This window comes from Tupaia chinensis, unplaced genomic scaffold (assembly GCF_000334495.1).
Source record: "Tupaia chinensis unplaced genomic scaffold, TupChi_1.0 Scaffold000001_1, whole genome shotgun sequence".
Taxonomy (NCBI): domain Eukaryota; kingdom Metazoa; phylum Chordata; class Mammalia; order Scandentia; family Tupaiidae; genus Tupaia; species Tupaia belangeri.
In genome coordinates, this window is record NW_006159427.1 from 4,267,112 (window position 1) to 4,285,273 (window position 18,162).

An 18,162-nucleotide genomic window follows, 5' to 3' on the forward strand; every position below is an offset into this window, starting at 1 on the left:
CTCTTGCTCTCTCTCTTTCTCTCTCTCTCTCTCACACACACATCTGTCTCTGTCTATCTCTGGAGAGCATACTCATCCTCTGGCAAATTCTTTTTAATTCCATAATTTAAAATTGATTGATAATTTCAAAATTTAAATTTAAAAAGGGGACTCAATCCCATGGCCTTGTAGTTAAGGAGTCTGATTCCACGTTGTTGACTGCGTGGTTTGAGTCAAGGTCCTGGTGACCTGGAAAACATGTCCCGCACATGTGAGTGCTTAACGAAAATCCTGACAGGATGGAGAAATGGAGAAGGAATTGCAATGTGACCATGCCGCACTGAGGTGTGCTTTCTCTCTCTTTCTGTCTCTCTCTAGTGAGCACACCTGCCTTCTGGCTTATAAACAAAACACAAAAAGAGAAAAAACAGAAGCCAATGTATTTTTTTAAAATCCACATGCCTTTACTTCATCCAACCACACATCCTTGCATTTAAAGTGGAAACAATACAGTCTGAGTCATTTTATTTTATTGGAGTTTAAAATTATCCCTTGATTTCTTTTTTAAATACCTTTATTGAGATATAACTGAAATGCAGTAAATGGCATTTATGTACTTATTTACTTATTGCTAGAGGGCACATGTTTGTTGGCAATTAAAAGTCAACAGTGCAGCATGTAGTGCCAGCCCAGCAGGGAGGCTATCGCACATGCCCATCTCAGACGTTTTCAGCTTCCTGCAGTACACGGAAAGAGAAAGAAAGCTGAGCAGGCCACTGCACCAGAGCCAGCCTTCATAACCACAGAGAACGAGGAGAACTTGCTGAAAACATTTAGATTCAAGCATGGTCCACGAGAAGGAGAGAGAAGAGAAATTATCTGTCAGAAGCGACGCTGAGTTTTAGAGACATTTTGAACATTATTATTAATGATACACTATAGGATTGTGGGTTGACTTGGTTTGTGTCCTTGGTAGGGGTGGGAATGAGAAAATAGTGAAAATTAGTGACATTTCCAGGGGTCACTATGTACCAGACCTATTTTCATATTTCATCAGAATTCTGTAGGGTGGCATCATTATACTGGGTTGTCAGAAAAATCATGCACATTTTTGCAGAAAAAATACATCATGATTTTTCCAATGACCCAATGGATTCAAGCTATAAATCAGAGACTAAGTAAATATTCCAAGGGTAGCACAGTTTAGGTCCAACTGGGAGTTAAACCCAAGTCTTTTTGGCTTCCAAGACCATAACGTTTACATTCCATCATGTTTTCCACGGCCTTGGATTGTGTATATCTGCAACAGCACACGTTTCTGAATGTTAGACTGAAGGTGGCCATTGCCTTCAGCCAGACTTGATTTGCCTGTAACCAGCTCAGGTAAATGAATGATTCAAATTCACACACAAAAAAAAGAAGCAAGTTGCTCCCTTCATCATTGTCATCTCATATCTTCTTGCAGTTGAAAAAAAATCTACCATCTTCCTCTGCCTTTTTTTTTTCTTTTGAGAGAGAGAGAGAGATTTTTGCTACAGGGCACATGTGCTCACCGGAAAGACAGAGAGATACATAAAGCAAGAAATCACTCTCTGGGGGGATGGCCACACCACAATCCCTTCTTCTCCATTCTCCTCTCGGGATCTTGGGCATGTACACACATCTGCCCAGTGTCAGTTTAAGCCACCAAGTCTGGAACTCAAACTTCAGTCAACTATGTGGGAATCCAGCGACATAATCATTATCCCATCTGCTGGTCCCTATTTATTTATTTTTTTTAAGTAAGAGATTTTGCTATAGTGTGTACATGCTCACTAGAAAGACTGAAAGTGAGAAATCACCCCCAGGGAGGATGGCCACACTGCAATCTCTTCCCCTCCTGTTCTCCTCTCAGGATCTTGGGCACAGATGCACATGTGCCTGGCATGAGTTTTAGGCTCTGGGTCCAGGACTCTATCCAGGATCCACTATGTGAGAGTCCAGCAATGTAACCATTATGCCATCTGCTGGTCCCTCAATTTTTTTAATTTCTCAGTTTAAAATTTTGTTGTATATTTTCACATTTTCTTTAACTGCCAGAGAGTGTGTAGGCTCACCAAATAGAGAGACTCCACAGTCCTTTCTCTTCCATATTCCCCACTTGTCAAGCAGAAGCAGCACACACACACACACACACACACACACACACCATGTTTTACAAGGTGCCAGAGCTGGCACAAGAGCACCAGTTGGCCATGGGGGATCCAGCTTCCCTTAACCAGTAGGCTCTTGGGCTGGCCCCACGCAATATTACCTTAGCCTCAGTTTCACCATAAATAGTTAACCAAGCATGTGAATATGAAAACTACAGAATCAACAATGCTTATTTTAACATTTAAGTAAATAGAAAAATCTTCTATCCATTAGGGATTCTAAAAGATATATTAATTTTATCTGCATTCCCACAGGTAATCTGCCACATTCTAAAACTAGAAATATAATAGATTATCAAATGAGGACTTCAGAAAAATCAGTCAACCTCACAAAGGTGAGAAAATGCCATTTTTTTACGGTAACAAGTCTGAATCTAACCTTTACAATGCAATATTTGTGTGCTCCTAAAAGCAAATAGCTTTTCCTTAGTTTTTCTCCCTCTGATAATATTTTCTTTTAAAGCAGGTGTTTGTTATGTTCACGTTACTGCTGGTGACTAAAATAATTATGCATTTCTGATATATTCCTAACTCTTCTTTTGTAGCTGGTTTTAAATGTCACACTAAGATCAACTAAAAATGGATTAGCTAGGGTCAGAGAAAATCACATTCTATACAAGAACTATTAAAATTCCCCAAAATGATGAAACAATTACCTTGAGGTAACAATATCAACAATGGTCTTGCTGTATTACCTCAATGGCGTCTTGCTTTATTATGTATTTAATTGCATAGACTAAGATCATCTAAAGGAAAATGCTGTTTGCTCCCCATGGCTCATAAAGCAAAACAGAAACAGAACTCTGAAGTGTCGTTGCTTCTTTGATCCTGTTAGGGTGAAATTGGAGAAGCCACACGCCACGCCAGAGAGACAACCAACATGAAAACACAAACGGTTGCATCATATTTTAGAGTAAGATATTCAATTTTGATATGTCATGCTCTGGGATGTGATTTATTCTAAATGAGTTATAGATTGAATACTAGTAGCCAATGTCACAGTGCCGTTAGCAAAAGAGAATGTTCACTGTATTCCATGTACTATTTCAGAGATGTATCAGTGTGTTCTGCCAAAAAATCTGTGCATTGTTTATTTTGATAGTTTACCTATAGAAACATAGTATCTCAGGTCAGTCCCCATCCCCCACCCCACCCCACCCCGCCACCATCCATGATAGAGTGCGTATACCCCTGAGAGAAGGGAGGGAGAGAGGTGAGCACTCTTCACAGGCTCTGGTCACATTCCATTTCCTTCCTCCATCCCTCCAGCCTGTCAGATCGTGGGCACTGATGTGCAAACCTGGCTTGTTTCTGCTGGCCTGGGACAGAAATCTGAGCTATGGTCTCCATATGAGAGATCTGACTTCTCTTGAGCAGCAGATTAAAATCGCAACGTGGAGTCAGCCCTCCAGGTCAATCTTAACGGAGGGCTATACTTTGATTAAAATTTGTCCATAGGGACCAGCAGTTCGTGTAATCGCTATGTTGCTGAACTCCCATGTAGCCGACCGCGGTTCGAGTCCTGGACCTGGTGACTTAAACTCACACCAGGCGCGTGTGCGTGTGTGCCCAAGATCCCGAGAGGAGAATGGAGGAGAAGGGATTGTGGAATGGCCATCCCCCCTGGGGGGGGGTGATTTCTTGCTTTCTGTCTCTGTCTCTCTCTGTCTTTCTGGTGAGTGCACACGCCCTATAGCAAAAACCTCTCTTAAAAAAAATTTTTTTTTCCATAGAACCACATTTCCACTAAAATAAGCCCCAAAAATCTTTTAATTTGGTGCTATGATAGCTTAGCAGTTCCTCCACACACACACACACACACACACACACACACACACACACACATACACACACACCTGATTTTAAGTCAGACAGATAGGTCAAGGTTCAGCACCAATCTCTGTTTCATTTCTCTTGTATATACACAGGGCAAAAACCTCAAAAGGAAAATAGAATTCAGTGTAGAACAGGGCAAGGAGAAGGGTCACCAGGGAGACTCAATAACATGCCAAGGAAGTGTGCTTAGCATAGACCAGGCAACCAACCTTCCTCCCTTGGACAATCTGGGCCAAAGGGAAGAAATGAAGTATTTTATTTTCTCTGTGCTCTGGAGAATTCTAGATCACTGTGCCCCTCTTATTGGTTTCAGTTCTCGTTTCTCTCTTCTGATAACCACTCCTTCTAAATTGTTGAAATTAATTCATATTAACCAGCCAATGGAATGAAGAAAATACCACCTACAATTTGTAAGTTATTAATAGTAATTTCATGTGGAGGAGGTAGAGGAAATTGGATTAAATTTACTATAAGCAATCAAGGAGTATATTCTGTTTTTTAATAGAATCATGAAATAACTTTTTGAAATATCTGAATGCTTTTTAAAAAATTTCCCAGATCTTGAACTCATAGCCATAGATTGTATGTGCTTCAACCCCTCTGAGCAGTTCCTAGGACATTTATGTACTTTATGTATTATGCTTGAGGCTGGTACATTCACTTTACATCAGGAATGCAGCCCAGCTGAATAACTAAAAATATTTACAGACAGATTATTTTATTTTTGTAAGCAAGTTATTCAAGACCATCATCAAACCTCTGTCGTTGGCATTAAGCACTGAATGTATATTTAAACCAGATTAGTTTGTGAAATCATTTTAATCTTCCGGCAGACATGAAAAACTGGAAGATAATTTCACACAGTACATAATGTGTTTCAAAGTTATTTTTCGTTCTGCAGTTAGAACATAGTGTGACACCGTGCCTTAGTCCCTAAGGAAAATCAGGGCCCAAATTGCAGTAAGCTCCCGCTCAGATCAGCCAGCAGATACGTATCACCTCCTACCACCAGTGCCCGGCAGGTGCTCACATGACTAAGGAAATGATGCCTCACAGGTCAATGTAACAAAAAGGGCTTCACCATGGCGGACCTAGCTGTTGGGAAAGATTACATCCGAGTCTGTGCAGAAGAGGGAGCTGTACAAATCCAGCACGTGGTGTCAGTGCCCAGTTTTAGTATTGGGTTTGCACTGCTTTGTGGCTGCAGACTACATTTCTAACACTCGAAGAGATCCAGCCGTCAGTACCTGCCTGTATTCTTACCCTACCTTGCCAGTACATTGCAATCTTATTTCTTGAATACTAGCTTTCTGAGATTCCACTTTCAGTTGAACTATGATTATCTCAGTACGTTACTTTGTTGTACAGAAATTGGCTCTGTTTTAATAAGGTATTGGTCCAGAACACAGTTTTCATATCTATGGGGTTAAAAAATACTTTCCTGAAGAACTGAGTGAGGAGAAGGGATTGCGACATGGCCATCCACTTTGGAGGGTGATTCTCTCTCTCTGTCTCTCTTCTCTCTCTGTGTCACTCTCCAATGAGCCCATGTGCCCTATGGAAAATTAAAAAAGAAAAAAAAAGTTTGCAGTCAAACTTTTAATAGTTAAGCTTCTAGTTATTACTTCTATTTTTTTTATACATTTAAATATGTAAGTCTCTCTCTCTCTCTATGTACATATATATGTATGTATATACATATTTATGTCTCTATTTTTTATATATAGTAGAAATAAAATGTTTGTTAATATAGATTTCCCTCCATTTACTGTGGTTAGTGTGAACATTTATATTATTCAATTTTCAAATTTTATTCTTTTAATAAAAAGACCAACAAGCTTGTCAGGTTTTGTATGCCGTTCTGAGGAAATTTATTTTGTTGTGTATCATAGTATTCTTTGATGGATTTGTTATCCAAAATGGTGGTGGGCCAACCTCATTTTGTCCGTTGCATCAAACCAAATAATGAACGTCAGGCAAGAAAATATGACAAAGACAAAGTTCTACTACAGCTTCGCTACACAGGAATTCTGGAGACAGCAAGAATTCGAAGGCTAGGGTACTCACATCGGATACTTTTTGCGAATTTTATAAAGCGGTATGTACATTTCTTTCTATTTTTCCATCGTACAGTTTGTATAAAAACTCCTTAGAAGAATTATAGGAGACCAAACAGAAAAGATGTTTTATATTTTTGGTTTTCTTTTGCCTTTTTTTTTTTTTTTTTTTTTTTTTTTTTTAAGGTTTTTGCCATAAGGCACATGCGCTCACCAGAGAGAGACAGTGAGAGGTAAAGTGAGAAATCATCTCCCGGGCAGATGGCCATGCCGCAATCCCTCTCCTCCATTCTCCGTCTATGATTTTAGGCACACGTGCACATGCACCCAGTGTGAGTTTCGCGCCCAGTGTGAGTTTCAAGCCATGGGGTCTGGGACTCGAACTGCAGTAAACCATGGGGAATCCAGCACCTTAACCACCACACCACCTGCTGGCCCCCAAACAAATTTTTAGATGGTCTAGAAGGGAGCATGTCATTCATGGAAAGAAAGGGTAACTAACTAGGGACCAGCAGTTAACATGATGGCTATGTCACTGAACTCCCATGTAGTCAACTGTGGTTCAAATCCCAGATCTGGAGGCTTAAACTCACACCGGGTGTATATGTGTGTGTGTGCCCAAGATCCCAAGAGGAGAATGGAGAAGGGATTGTGGTGTGGCCATACCCCCTGGGGGGTGATTTCTTGCTTTCTGTCTCTTTCTGTCTTCCTGGCGAGTGCGCGTGCCCTATAGCATAAAAAGAGAGAGAGAGGGTAACTATTACCTGGGGCCATATTGTCAGCTGGGGGACCCTGTGTGGTAGCACAGGGCACATCTTCTAGGCAGTATGATGGAGAGGCCTGAGCTACTGTATTGCAGAGCAGGACTGGGTTCTCTAGCTCTGCCACTTTCTACAACCTGACCCTCAAAAAACATTTGGCAATGTCTGGGGACATTTTTTATAGTCACACCAAAGGGGGTTTGCCACTTTTATCCAGGAGGCATAGAGGCCAGGGTTGCTGCTGAACCTCCGTTCTATAATGTACAGAACCTCCAACAAGGAACTGTTCACCTCTAGATGTTCACCTCAACTGTCCTGAGGTTGAGAAACCCTGACCTAGCAGAAACCTCATCTTCCTCACCCACTAAACCTGGCATGACTACCTGATAGGACTGTTATAATGATCAAATGGAATATTGTCTCTAAAAGTAAACCCAAATCAACTGAGTTTGTCCATTTAAACATTACACTTAATTTAGTTTTGGAAAGAAGAATCAATTAGAGGAGCAGCAGATGGCATAATGGTTGCATCGCTGGACTCCCACGTAGTCGACTGCGGTTCCAGTCCCAGACCCAGTAGCTTAACACTCATGCCCGCAGACCAGCAGTTGGTGCAATGGCTATGTTGCTGGACTCCCATGTAGTCCACCATGGTTCGAGTTCCAGACCCGGTGGCTTAAACTCATGCCAGGCACTTGTACATGCCCAAGATCCCAAGAGGAGAATGGAGGAGAAGGGATTGTGGCCTGGCCATCCCCCCTGGGGAGTGATTTCTCACTTTCTTTCTTTCTGTCTCTCTCTGTCTTTCTGGCGAGCACATGCACTCTGTAGCAAAAACCTCTCAAAAAAAAAAAAAAACCACCAGACACATGTGCATGTGCATGCATGCCTAAATCCCGAGAGGAGAATGGAGGGGAAGGGATTGTGGCATGGCCAACCCCCCTGGGGGTGACTTCTCACTTTCTGTCTCTCTGTTTCTCTGTCTCTCCACCAAGCACACCTGCCCTACAGCAAAATCTCTCTAAGAAAAAAAAAAAAGAATCAATTAAGTGTAAGGAGTTCTTTATACTTGAGATTAATGTAAAATGAATTAGCTGTATAGGAAATACATTTTATTAAGTAATACATTAATGGTAATGTACAGATTCAATATTATATATTTAATATTTTAAGTGCCCATGTTTCTAATATTTATCAATCCTATGATTTCAATTAGACATTAAACTTAAAGAGATTTCAAGAGCAGGGAACAGCAGGTGGCATGGTGGCCGAGGCACTGAACTTCCACATGACTAACCACAGTTCGAGTCCCAGACCTGTCAGCTTGCTTTCTCACTTTCCCTTTCTCTCTCTCTCTCTTTCTTTCTCTGTCTCCCTCTGATCAAATAACAATAATAATGATAGCAACAAATAAAATTAAATACTTTTTTAACTTTCCAAAAGTGAAGTCTATTACAGTTTTCAGATAAAATCTAGTGTTTGAGAAAGTCTTCATTTATGACACTGCAGCCTTTTTCAGAGTGTGTAAATTAGTATTAAGAACAAAACAAAGGTCATTTGGTGGCCGCACAACGAACTGTGATTTCTGACTTTATAAAGTCTTACTGGGCATTTCATGCAGTTTTGCAGAAACAACTCTCTGGTTTCCCTTGCTCAGATTTCAACCTGGTATTTATTTGAACAGCATCACAGTAAGGACACCTGAATAGACAGGTTTGGGCACACACACAGCTCACCTGGTGGGAGCAGGTGCACATGGGCACACTAGAGAGGGTTTTTAGCCATGAGCTCTGGGTGTACAGTGGACCCGTCAGTGCGCTTTACACAAGAACGGGAATGTCGTTTAATCCAGTTACTCTGTGAACTAACTATATGTTAAAGAGAGCTTCTAGAAGAGTGAAAGAGTAGGTCTTCCTTTAAGGAAACAAGGACTGGGACTGATGGGCCTGCAGGCATAGACGCATGAACAAACATGGCGCTCTGGTATGACTTCTGTTTGGTTAAGTTTATTGATCTGTCATAGAGAAGCCCATGCTTACACACGAGAGAGAAGCACCCTCCACAGGGTCTCATCCTGTCTCAACCCCCTTTCCTCAGTCTCCAGCTCTTCAGGATCTTGGGTCGTCTGCTTGTACCCAGCACATTTTCAGGCTTACCAGGGATCCAGCAGCTCAGTTCTGTTGGATGCCAGGGGTGCCACCAGGCTGGGCCCTCTGGCATAACTTTAAATAATTTTTAAGATTGGGGGGCTCAGTGTGCCACAGAAAATAGCAAAAGGTGGGGCTGGAAAGGCAGGCAGAGATACCAAACAGGAGGGGCTTCTATGCTAGTCCCCACTTGCGACTGCCAGTTTTAAATGCATGCTTTCTGGCAGGTGTGACCTTTCCACTTCCTGCACTCACACTGGTCCCTGGCTCACACGGTCATGTTACCTGCCCAGCCTTTACATGGCTCTGAGTTTTGCCATGCCAGCTTAAAATTTTGGAAATTCCTGGAGACTTTTAAGTCAGCAAAGAATAGGTTCACATTTCCATTTTAGAAAAATCATCCCAACAGAGCCTTGGAAGTTGGCTGTCAGGGACTAAGGATAGATGGCTAGATGGAGTCATCTGGGAGGAATTGTAAAAGTCTAGGGGAGAAGTGGTGAGGGGTGGGTTTAAGGTGATGACTGGAAGAATGGAAAGAAGTGGCTGCTGTGATGAATCGGGAGACCCTAGCTGCATCTGAAGGAAGTGGAGCCCGGAGAGGTTGAGGGGCTGAAAGGGCAGAGTAGCTACTGCATCATGATACACCAAGAGCAAATTAGGTCCTGAAGTGGGTGGTCCTGAAGCGGGAAGACTACTGGCCACTCCATGAAGTAATCTACATGGGAAATGTGTGATCGTTGCCTCATTCTAGACCAAGAGTTTTCAAAGAGTCTAACAGAAAAGTTGATTCATCTGCAGATTTCATGATGTGAAGCTTAGCGGAGCTCAAAGAGAATATTTATAGAGGTTTGATCTCCAGGCCTATTTTTAGATGTGGAAATTGCCAATTAAAGAAGTTCCATAGCAGGGCCAGCTCCATGACCCAGTGGTTAAGGCAGCTGGGTCCCACAGGTCAACTGCTTGGTTCAAGTCCCGGACCTAGCACCTTGAGAAATACATGTGCCTGAATGCCTGAAGTCCCAAAAGGAGGGGAAAAGAGATTAAAGCATAACCATGCCCCATGTTGGTTGTCTTCTCCTCTTCCTTCTGTCTCTCTGTATCGCTGTCTCCCTCTAGAAATAAATTAATAAATAAACTTTAAAAACAAGCAAATAAAAAGAAATTCCCTGATGTGGGCAATTTCCACAGCTAAGGAGAAAAGATTAAAACTCGGTTTCCGGGACCAGCTGTTATCATAATGGCTATGTCACTGGACTCCCACATAGTCGACTGCGGTTCGTGTCCCGGACCCAGTGGCTTAAAACTCACGCCAGGCGCGTGTGCGTGCGAGTCCAAGATCCCGAGAGGAGAATGGAAGAGAAAGGATTGCTGCGTGGCCACACCCCTGGGGGGTGATTTCTCGCTTTCTGTTTCTCTGTCTCTCTCTGTCTCTTTACTATAGCACATGCGCCCTATAGCAAAAACCTCTCAAAAAAAAAAAAAAAACTCGGTTTCCAGCCTCACGGCATGTTCTTCTCGATCTTCTGCACAACGTGGCCTCTCTTCTGAAATTCAAAACCTACCAAAACATGCTGCTGTGTTTCCACTGGATTTTCAGGTTACTTTTGCACAAGGAAAATAAATAAAAAATAAGGGAGTGTCAAAAGCTCTAGAAATCTGCTCTTTTGTATAAGATTGTTGATGATCGTAAATTGGCTTCTGCTCTTTGATTATGGGTCAGCTTGTGACCTCAGGGCCTCTATTACTGCTTTTCTCCATTAATTGATTCTCTTTCTCACCTCAAAAATTGAAAGACTGAACTAATAGAGATGGAAGACCTGTACACTACGATGAGAAGGCTGGATAGAATTAAACTCTTTCACCTAATTTTAAAATCAGCTTCCAGGAAAAAGCAGGAGACGTAGTAAAGGTGCTGGATTCCCAAATGGCCAACTGTGGTTTGAGTCCAGGACCTGGTGGCTTGAAAATCACACCACACTCGTGTGCATGCAGGCCCAAACTCCTAAAGGGAGAATGGAAGAGAAAGGATGGCAATGTGGCCATGATTCCTAGAGGGTGATTTCTCCCTGTCTGTCTCTGTCTTTCTGGTAAGCACATATACCGTATAGCAAAAATCTCTCTCTCAAAAAAAAATCAGCTTCCAGTGTTTTCGTGAAAGTGAAAAAATTTTAAGTTTTCACTCTGCTTCCTGCCACCACAATCCTGTTTTCAGTGCCCAGGAAAATGCTGCTTTTAAAAAATTATTTTTTTTTTTTCTTATTTAGCAGAAGAATTTTTGTTGGGAATTTCTGTGTTAAGTGTTGAAAATCGATCACGAAAGTGAAGAAACAAGCTCAGACTTTCACAAATAACTGGTCCGGTCTGTGTCAGTCTGGAATTTGGTCTGAACCAGAATTGTCCAGAGACCTACAGGATTGCGTGGGATTTAGTCTGGGAGTCTCTTCCCTTCTGCCCAAAGCTGTCGAGCGACCTCCAGGCTACTGAGATGTTGGAAATTTGTACGGTCCTAACCAGCTCTTTTTCCCATTTTTAGGTACTATGTTCTCTGCTATAAGTCAAGCGAAGAGCCCCCAGTGAGCCCTGACACCTGTGCTGCCATCTTGGAAAAAGCTGGTCTTGATAACTGGGCTCTTGGAAAAACAAAAGTAATGTTTTCATGTAATTTTCATTAAAAAGATGAACAAATAGATTGGGACACTTTACAATGATTGAAAAATAATACATTACAAAAGTTCTAGCTAAAGTAAGGGAACTGAATTTATAAATCCATAAAAGTTCCCATCTTGGGAACCAGCAGTTAGCGTAATGGCTATGTCACTGGATTCCCACATAGTCAACTGTGGTTCGCGTCCCAGACCCAGTGGCTTAAAACTCAAACCAGGCGCGTGTGGGTGCGTGCCCAAGATCCCAAGAGGAGAGTGGAGGAGAAGGGATTGCGGCGTGACCATCCCCTCTGGGGGGAGATTTCTCGCTTTCTGTCTCTATGTCTCTCTCTGTCTGTTTGGTGAGCACACGTACCCTATAGCAAAAACCTCTCAAAAAAAAAAAATCTCTTAAAAAGAAAGACTGATATATTTTCTCTGTTTTATCATCACCAAGTATAGTAAAAAAAAAAAAAAAACCTAAAGAATTATAATACTCTATATAGGATTGTTTTACTTTTTGTTTTCCAAATTCACAAATCTCCCTTTATCACAAACTTGAAATTTATCTGGAGTAAAATATTCACAGTTTTTACTAGATTCATCATATGTGTTTGCACATTGGTTTGGTATTTATATATTAGCTTTCAGAACCTATGAAGTCTTAGCTCATTTAATTCCTTGGAGAATAAAATAGAAAATAATAATCAATCTTGAATATAGAAGTAAGAAAGGTGGTCATTTGGAAAAAGGATCTCCAGTCTCCTCACAGTGTTAAAAGATGGAGACAAAGAGCTGAACAGCGTGCCATGCACAGGAAATGTATCTCAGGAGCGCACCAAATATATCACTGGGGGATGGTGGGGAATAGCAAAGACATACTCATAGGTCGACCACTCAAGAAGAACTGCTACCACTCATACCACCACAGCCAACTAAAACAAACTCCCAAACCTACACCATTTATACGAGGTGTGCCTCGGGATGGGAGGTGCGAGAGAGAATGTTCATAATGTTCAAATGCAGAGTTGGTCCTGTAACCATTTAAGAGATTTTTAAAAATCCTGTCTTAGACTGAATGCCCTACATAGTCGGTAATCCATATTTACTTTAGTATTTAGTAAGGAGAAGTTCTGGATAGTAAAAAGATGTCTATTTTATTTATATCATTTTCTTTCAGCTGCTCACAAAGTTGAATTTCATCGGGCTGAAATCTCATGATTTATGATTTGAAACACAGGCCCAACTTCAAATGGAGTTTTAACTTATGAAAAGGCCCTTTGCAGTTCCAGTTCTGTGTGATATTTAAGTAGCATTTTAAAGCTATTTGTATTTTTCCACTTCACCTTTTCCAACTCATTAACATGGATAAAAGTATTTAATATAGGAACATTTCTAATCCTATGAAAAAAAAATGATGACCTTTTTAAACAGATTGAATTTTAAATGAATTGTCAACAGCAGAATGGACTAAAGATATTAACAGCTAGAGTCCTGCAGAAATTAAAATTGAATTCAGTCAAAAACTACATGCTGAACTGTTTGCCTATGATGTTGAGCTTTTAAGAAAGGGACCACTGAGAGAATGCAGTCAGGATTACCTGGTCTCATAACTCAGCCATAAAATGTGAATTTAAATGACTTTCTTAATGGATCCAATTTACTCTTTGAGGTGACTTTTATTAGCAAATTTAGCCATTAAGAGGGAGGAAAAAAAAAAAAAAAAAAACCTTTTATTTCCTTGGGAGAAGGGAAGGGAGGCTGAAAGCTCTTAGCTGACAACACTCCAGGCTGTCAGGCTCATCCCTTATTCCAATTCATGATGATTTTAGAATGACCCAGAGTTCGTCCTCCCTCCTTTTTTTTTTTTGGAGAGAGATTTTTGCTGTAGGATATGTGCACTCACCAGAGAGACAGAAAGTGAGAAATCACCCATGGAGGATGGCCATGCCGCAATCCCTTCTCCTCCATCCTCTTCACTGGACTTTGGACCTGCACACACATGCACCCAGCATGAGTTTTAAGCTGCCAGGTCCAGGACTCGAGCTGCAGTTAGCCATGAGTCCACACAACCACTACACCATCTGCCGGTCCCAATCCTCCTTTCTTCAAGGTGGCCTTTGGGTCTAGTGACAGTGTTGTAAGTTAATTCTGCCTGGGCTCCCTCTCTCTGCCTTAGTCCCTCCCTGACCACACTGTAAACCCCTGAAGCACAGTCCCTGGCCTTACTCCTCTTCATCTCCAGCCTATAAGTACATGTAATGTTGGGTGTGGGAAAGTCATGACACATTTGCATAGAAAAACACATCTTGACTTTCCCAGTAACCTAATAGACCTCTATGAACATTTGATGAATGAATTAGTATAACTAGAGGGTCCTCCGAATAGTCATGATGCATTTTTGGGTAGAAAAAATTACATCATGGGACCAGCAGTTAGCGTAATAGCTATGCCGCTAGACTCCCATGTAGTCAACCACGGTTCATGTCCTGGACCCAGTGGCTTAAACTTACGCCAGGCGCATGTGCGTTTGTGCCCAAGATCCCGAGAGGAGAACGGAGAAGGGATTGTGGCGTTGCCATCCCCCTCGGGGACCCCCACCCCCTAAAAAAAAAAAAAAAAAAAAAAAAAAAAAAACTCTCCAAAAAAAAAAAAAGAAAAAAATACATCATGACCCAATATAATTGTTGTTTATCTCACAAATAGATTTGTAAAATCTTTTAATTTAGAAAATACAGTTGCCTTAAAAAGATTAAAAGCGTTAAAAAATCGCTTCTCTCAGGATATAGGATGCTAGCACTTTGCTAAAAGAGCTTGACATCCTCCACTTTTACTGGCCCAACCAATGATACCTAGAGTTACCTGTCGTAGATCAACAGTATGGTCTCCAACTTCCACATTCCTTCTCAAAGAAAAATTCTCTTCAAGCATGAAAAATACTGTCATAATCAACCTCCAGGCCAAAGAAGCAGAAGAATGATTTCTGAAACCTAAGATTAAGAACTCATTTTTTTTCTAACCATTACCCACGACTGCTTCACAATCTGTGTGCCTCGGTTTTATTTGTATTTCTTTTTTAATTCTTTTAAGGTGTTCCTTAAATATTATCACGTGGAACAGTTAAATCTTATGCGAAAGGAAGCCATTGACAAGCTTATTTTGATTCAAGCCTATGTCAGAGCATTCTTGGGTTCAAGAAGATACCAAAAAATGCAGGAGAAAAGGAAAGAAAGCGCTATAATAATACAGTCAGGTAAGCACTCAGTGTTACCGAGCCTGATGTTATATGGAGATGGGAGCATAGAATCAAGTCTTAATGGTCCTTATATACAAGTCTCCAACTTTTGTGTAGCTTTTGTGTTTAATTCCACACTGTTGCCTTGATTCTTTCATATACTAAATCTAAATCAGAATGTTTTAGTGATTAACACTTTTAATATTTGAGTAAATGTCTTGTTTTAAACAAAATAATTTAATTTTTAAATTTTCTGTCAAAGATTAATGAAACACAGTTGACCTATTATGTGAGCTACAGCGAGTGATTGATTTATTATAGATCTCAAGAATCATATTATTATAACTCATTGGACAATTAGGTTATTCCTACTTTATCCCAAAGGTTACACTCGTTATAATTTTTGACAACTTAATCAGATTGTATTTTGTTAAAGGGCATCTTCTTTTTCTATTTACTGTAAGGAAATAATATTTATAACCATACTTTACTTCGCAAATTTATATACTGAAATGTATTGCTAGGCTTTGGATTTTGCTTTCTATTTTTCCATAAGAAACAAAATTGAAATAGAACCTAGCATGGCTTAGTACAGTGTCTTTCCAATTTTTTTGACTGAACATGTGTAATAAAAAGATGTATTTTACTTTATAACCTGATAGACATATAGACTAAAAGCAGTGCACTCATATTTTCTGTTCTGGTCTATTCCATTTCATTTTAGATGCTAGGTTTGGCCCCACTTAGTCGATTTTATGACTCACTAATGGTTTGCAGCCTGCATTGTAAAGAGCAAGAACGAGGTGGGCAGAGCGGCTGACTCACATTTGAGAGATTCACGACCCAGTCCTAGTTCTGTCAATCAGTAAGGGATCACGATCATCTCTTCTGGAATTTTAAGCCCTTAACTTCTTACTAAGACGTCAAAATGCAATCCCTGCATTTGAGATCTAATCCTTTATGCACAATTTCAAATTTCATAAAGCTCTGGGGGAAATAAAAAGGTCTTTCAGAAGTCAGTTGGTAGTGAAACATAACCTAACCTGAAGTGAGGCTATTTACAGGCCTTTATTCATTCCATGTACTCAAAACATGGTGTTTTTCTGAATATGTATATCCATGTGTTTAATTATGGGACTGTGTTAAGTCAGACATACCCTGACATGGGGAATGTTACAGATTATATATTTCCTCTGGGTTATCTTTCTAAAGTAAATAAGTAAGTATTTACTGGCCCCAAGAAAATTAGCCAAAACATACAAAAATAAACTTAGATGATAACACTTTTCTCTTATAAAAACTGAATATGGCAAAAAATAAAAGGGGAATAATAATTTAAACGGTTTAAGCAAATGCGTATATTTGTCATCAACTTTGCTTATCAATATCATTTATAATAGCTTCATTTTACTATTCTCCTTAATATGAAAGATACTTTAACCAATGTGTTGCTACAGTTTGCCACCCAGAAGGCTTATTAATGGACCCCATGTTTTTTCAACAGATATCTGTTTGACATTTTACATTTTATTTTCCTCTTTGGCATTGATAGCCAAAACCACTTGTTTCTACTCAATTAAGTAAGTCCTTTTATTTATGATTAACAGTACTCTGGGTCTTCTATATTTCAGCTGCAAGAGGACATCTAGTCAGAAAACAAAGGAAAGAAATTGTTAACATGAAAAACACAGCAGGAACAACCATTCAGACTCATGATCAGGAATTTGATTACAAGAAAAACTTTAAAAATAAAAGGTATAATGACAAGCCTTCTTATACTGTTGTAACAGACGATCTTTCTTTTCCTAACCAGGGTGCTGATACGGACACATAAATGTCAGTAAGCACCCAGGGACCACTTTTGTGTTCTTCACCCTATTTGGAGATTTGTTGGCATCTCAACCAATTACTACCCCTTCCTTCTCCAGGTTTTTCTTCTTTGGCTCCTACCAGACTGCTCTCTACAATTCTGCTACTAATTCTGAATGTACTTTCTGAATACTTCCTTTCTCCACATTGAAATCCTCCTCCATATGTAAATAATATCCCTCTCATTCATTCTCATGGCCTTGATAGCTAATATACAGTTGGCCCATAAGTCAAGCTTCCCTTTCTCCTCCTGATCCTCCATATCTAGTGGGTTGTCACAATAATGACGTATTGTTTCTATGCAAAAATGGATCATGACTTTTCCAATAACCTCATATATTTCTAAGTGTATATTAGCAGATACACTCATTTATTCAGCAGACTTTATTCATTTATTCAGCAGACTTTATGCTCGGATGTGGAGACCACATGGATAAATGAAACAAAATCTTTTTCCTCAGATTGCTCACAGCACCATGGGAAAGAAATATGGCCAATCCGTATGTGATTCTAGTAAAACGAACTAACTCTGCTGTAAGATATTAGATATATACAAAAAGTGCAGTAGGGCAAAGAAGAGGGAACCTGCCTTGGTCAGTAGGGATTAGGGAAAGGGAAAGATATCTAGATTTTGCCTGAGTGATGCAACTTTAATTGATAGAAAGATGCGTAAGTGGTTCTCCAGGGAGAAAAGATCAGTCCAGTCCCAACCTCAGATTTAGCATCAGAGCTGGCATCGAAGAGATGATGTCCTTCTGTCTCCACACACCCACTCCTCATTCTCTACCCACCACCGCTGTTCCCTGTGTCAGCAGAGGCCTAACAGCTGGTCTGAGATGGCTCCTCTGCCTTCTCTTTCCTGCATCTTCATCCACACTCTCCATGTCACCCAGGCTAACCTCATTTCCTTGTTTGGGAAACATGGATGTTTTTCTGAAATATAGAGGCGCTTGGTCTTTTCAGTTTTTTGTGGATTGAGAGACCTACATACATGGTCTTTGTCCTTTCCTGAGGATCCAGATGATTTGATCTGTTTGTTACTAGTTTCACACAGCTTGGCAAAGTTTGAAAAGACCACATGCCTGCCTCTGGAGCAGAGGGTGGATGTCTTCTGAAAGAAATGTCAATGGGTTACAAACGGAAGAAAGATGGACGAATGTTACTACTTTTAGAAATTACTATCTGTGGAATTTAACTTTCTACATGCAGATATTACATTTAATTAGGAAGTCTGAAGTTTAATGAGATACGAATTTGTTACCACCTTTCTTCTGCGGGCACCAGGAATTAGCTGTCAATGTAGCAGGCATTTATTGAGCATCTGCTACATTCAGGATCTGCTTCAGGGGACATGCGTGGGAATAAGACACTGTCCCTATCTAGGTCTAGAGTGCACAATCTGACATTTATTGGGCTGCCATAGAAGGTGGACCACAAAGTCAGA

The 18,162-nt window shown here is 40.4% G+C and overlaps 1 protein-coding gene across 1 annotated transcript in view; it reads left to right on the plus strand.

The window, feature by feature from the left end:
• MYO3A (myosin IIIA) overlaps positions 1-18,162 on the plus strand; it is a 286,656-nt gene that overhangs the window by 214,320 nt on the left and 54,174 nt on the right. The window contains exons 22-27 of the mRNA XM_006139727.2: positions 2,427-2,506; positions 3,007-3,084; positions 5,900-6,105; positions 11,506-11,617; positions 14,705-14,867; positions 16,481-16,604. Of these exons, the coding sequence (XP_006139789.1) occupies positions 2,427-2,506; positions 3,007-3,084; positions 5,900-6,105; positions 11,506-11,617; positions 14,705-14,867; positions 16,481-16,604 (763 nt within the window). The remainder of the gene's footprint in view (positions 1-2,426; positions 2,507-3,006; positions 3,085-5,899; positions 6,106-11,505; positions 11,618-14,704; positions 14,868-16,480; positions 16,605-18,162) is intronic.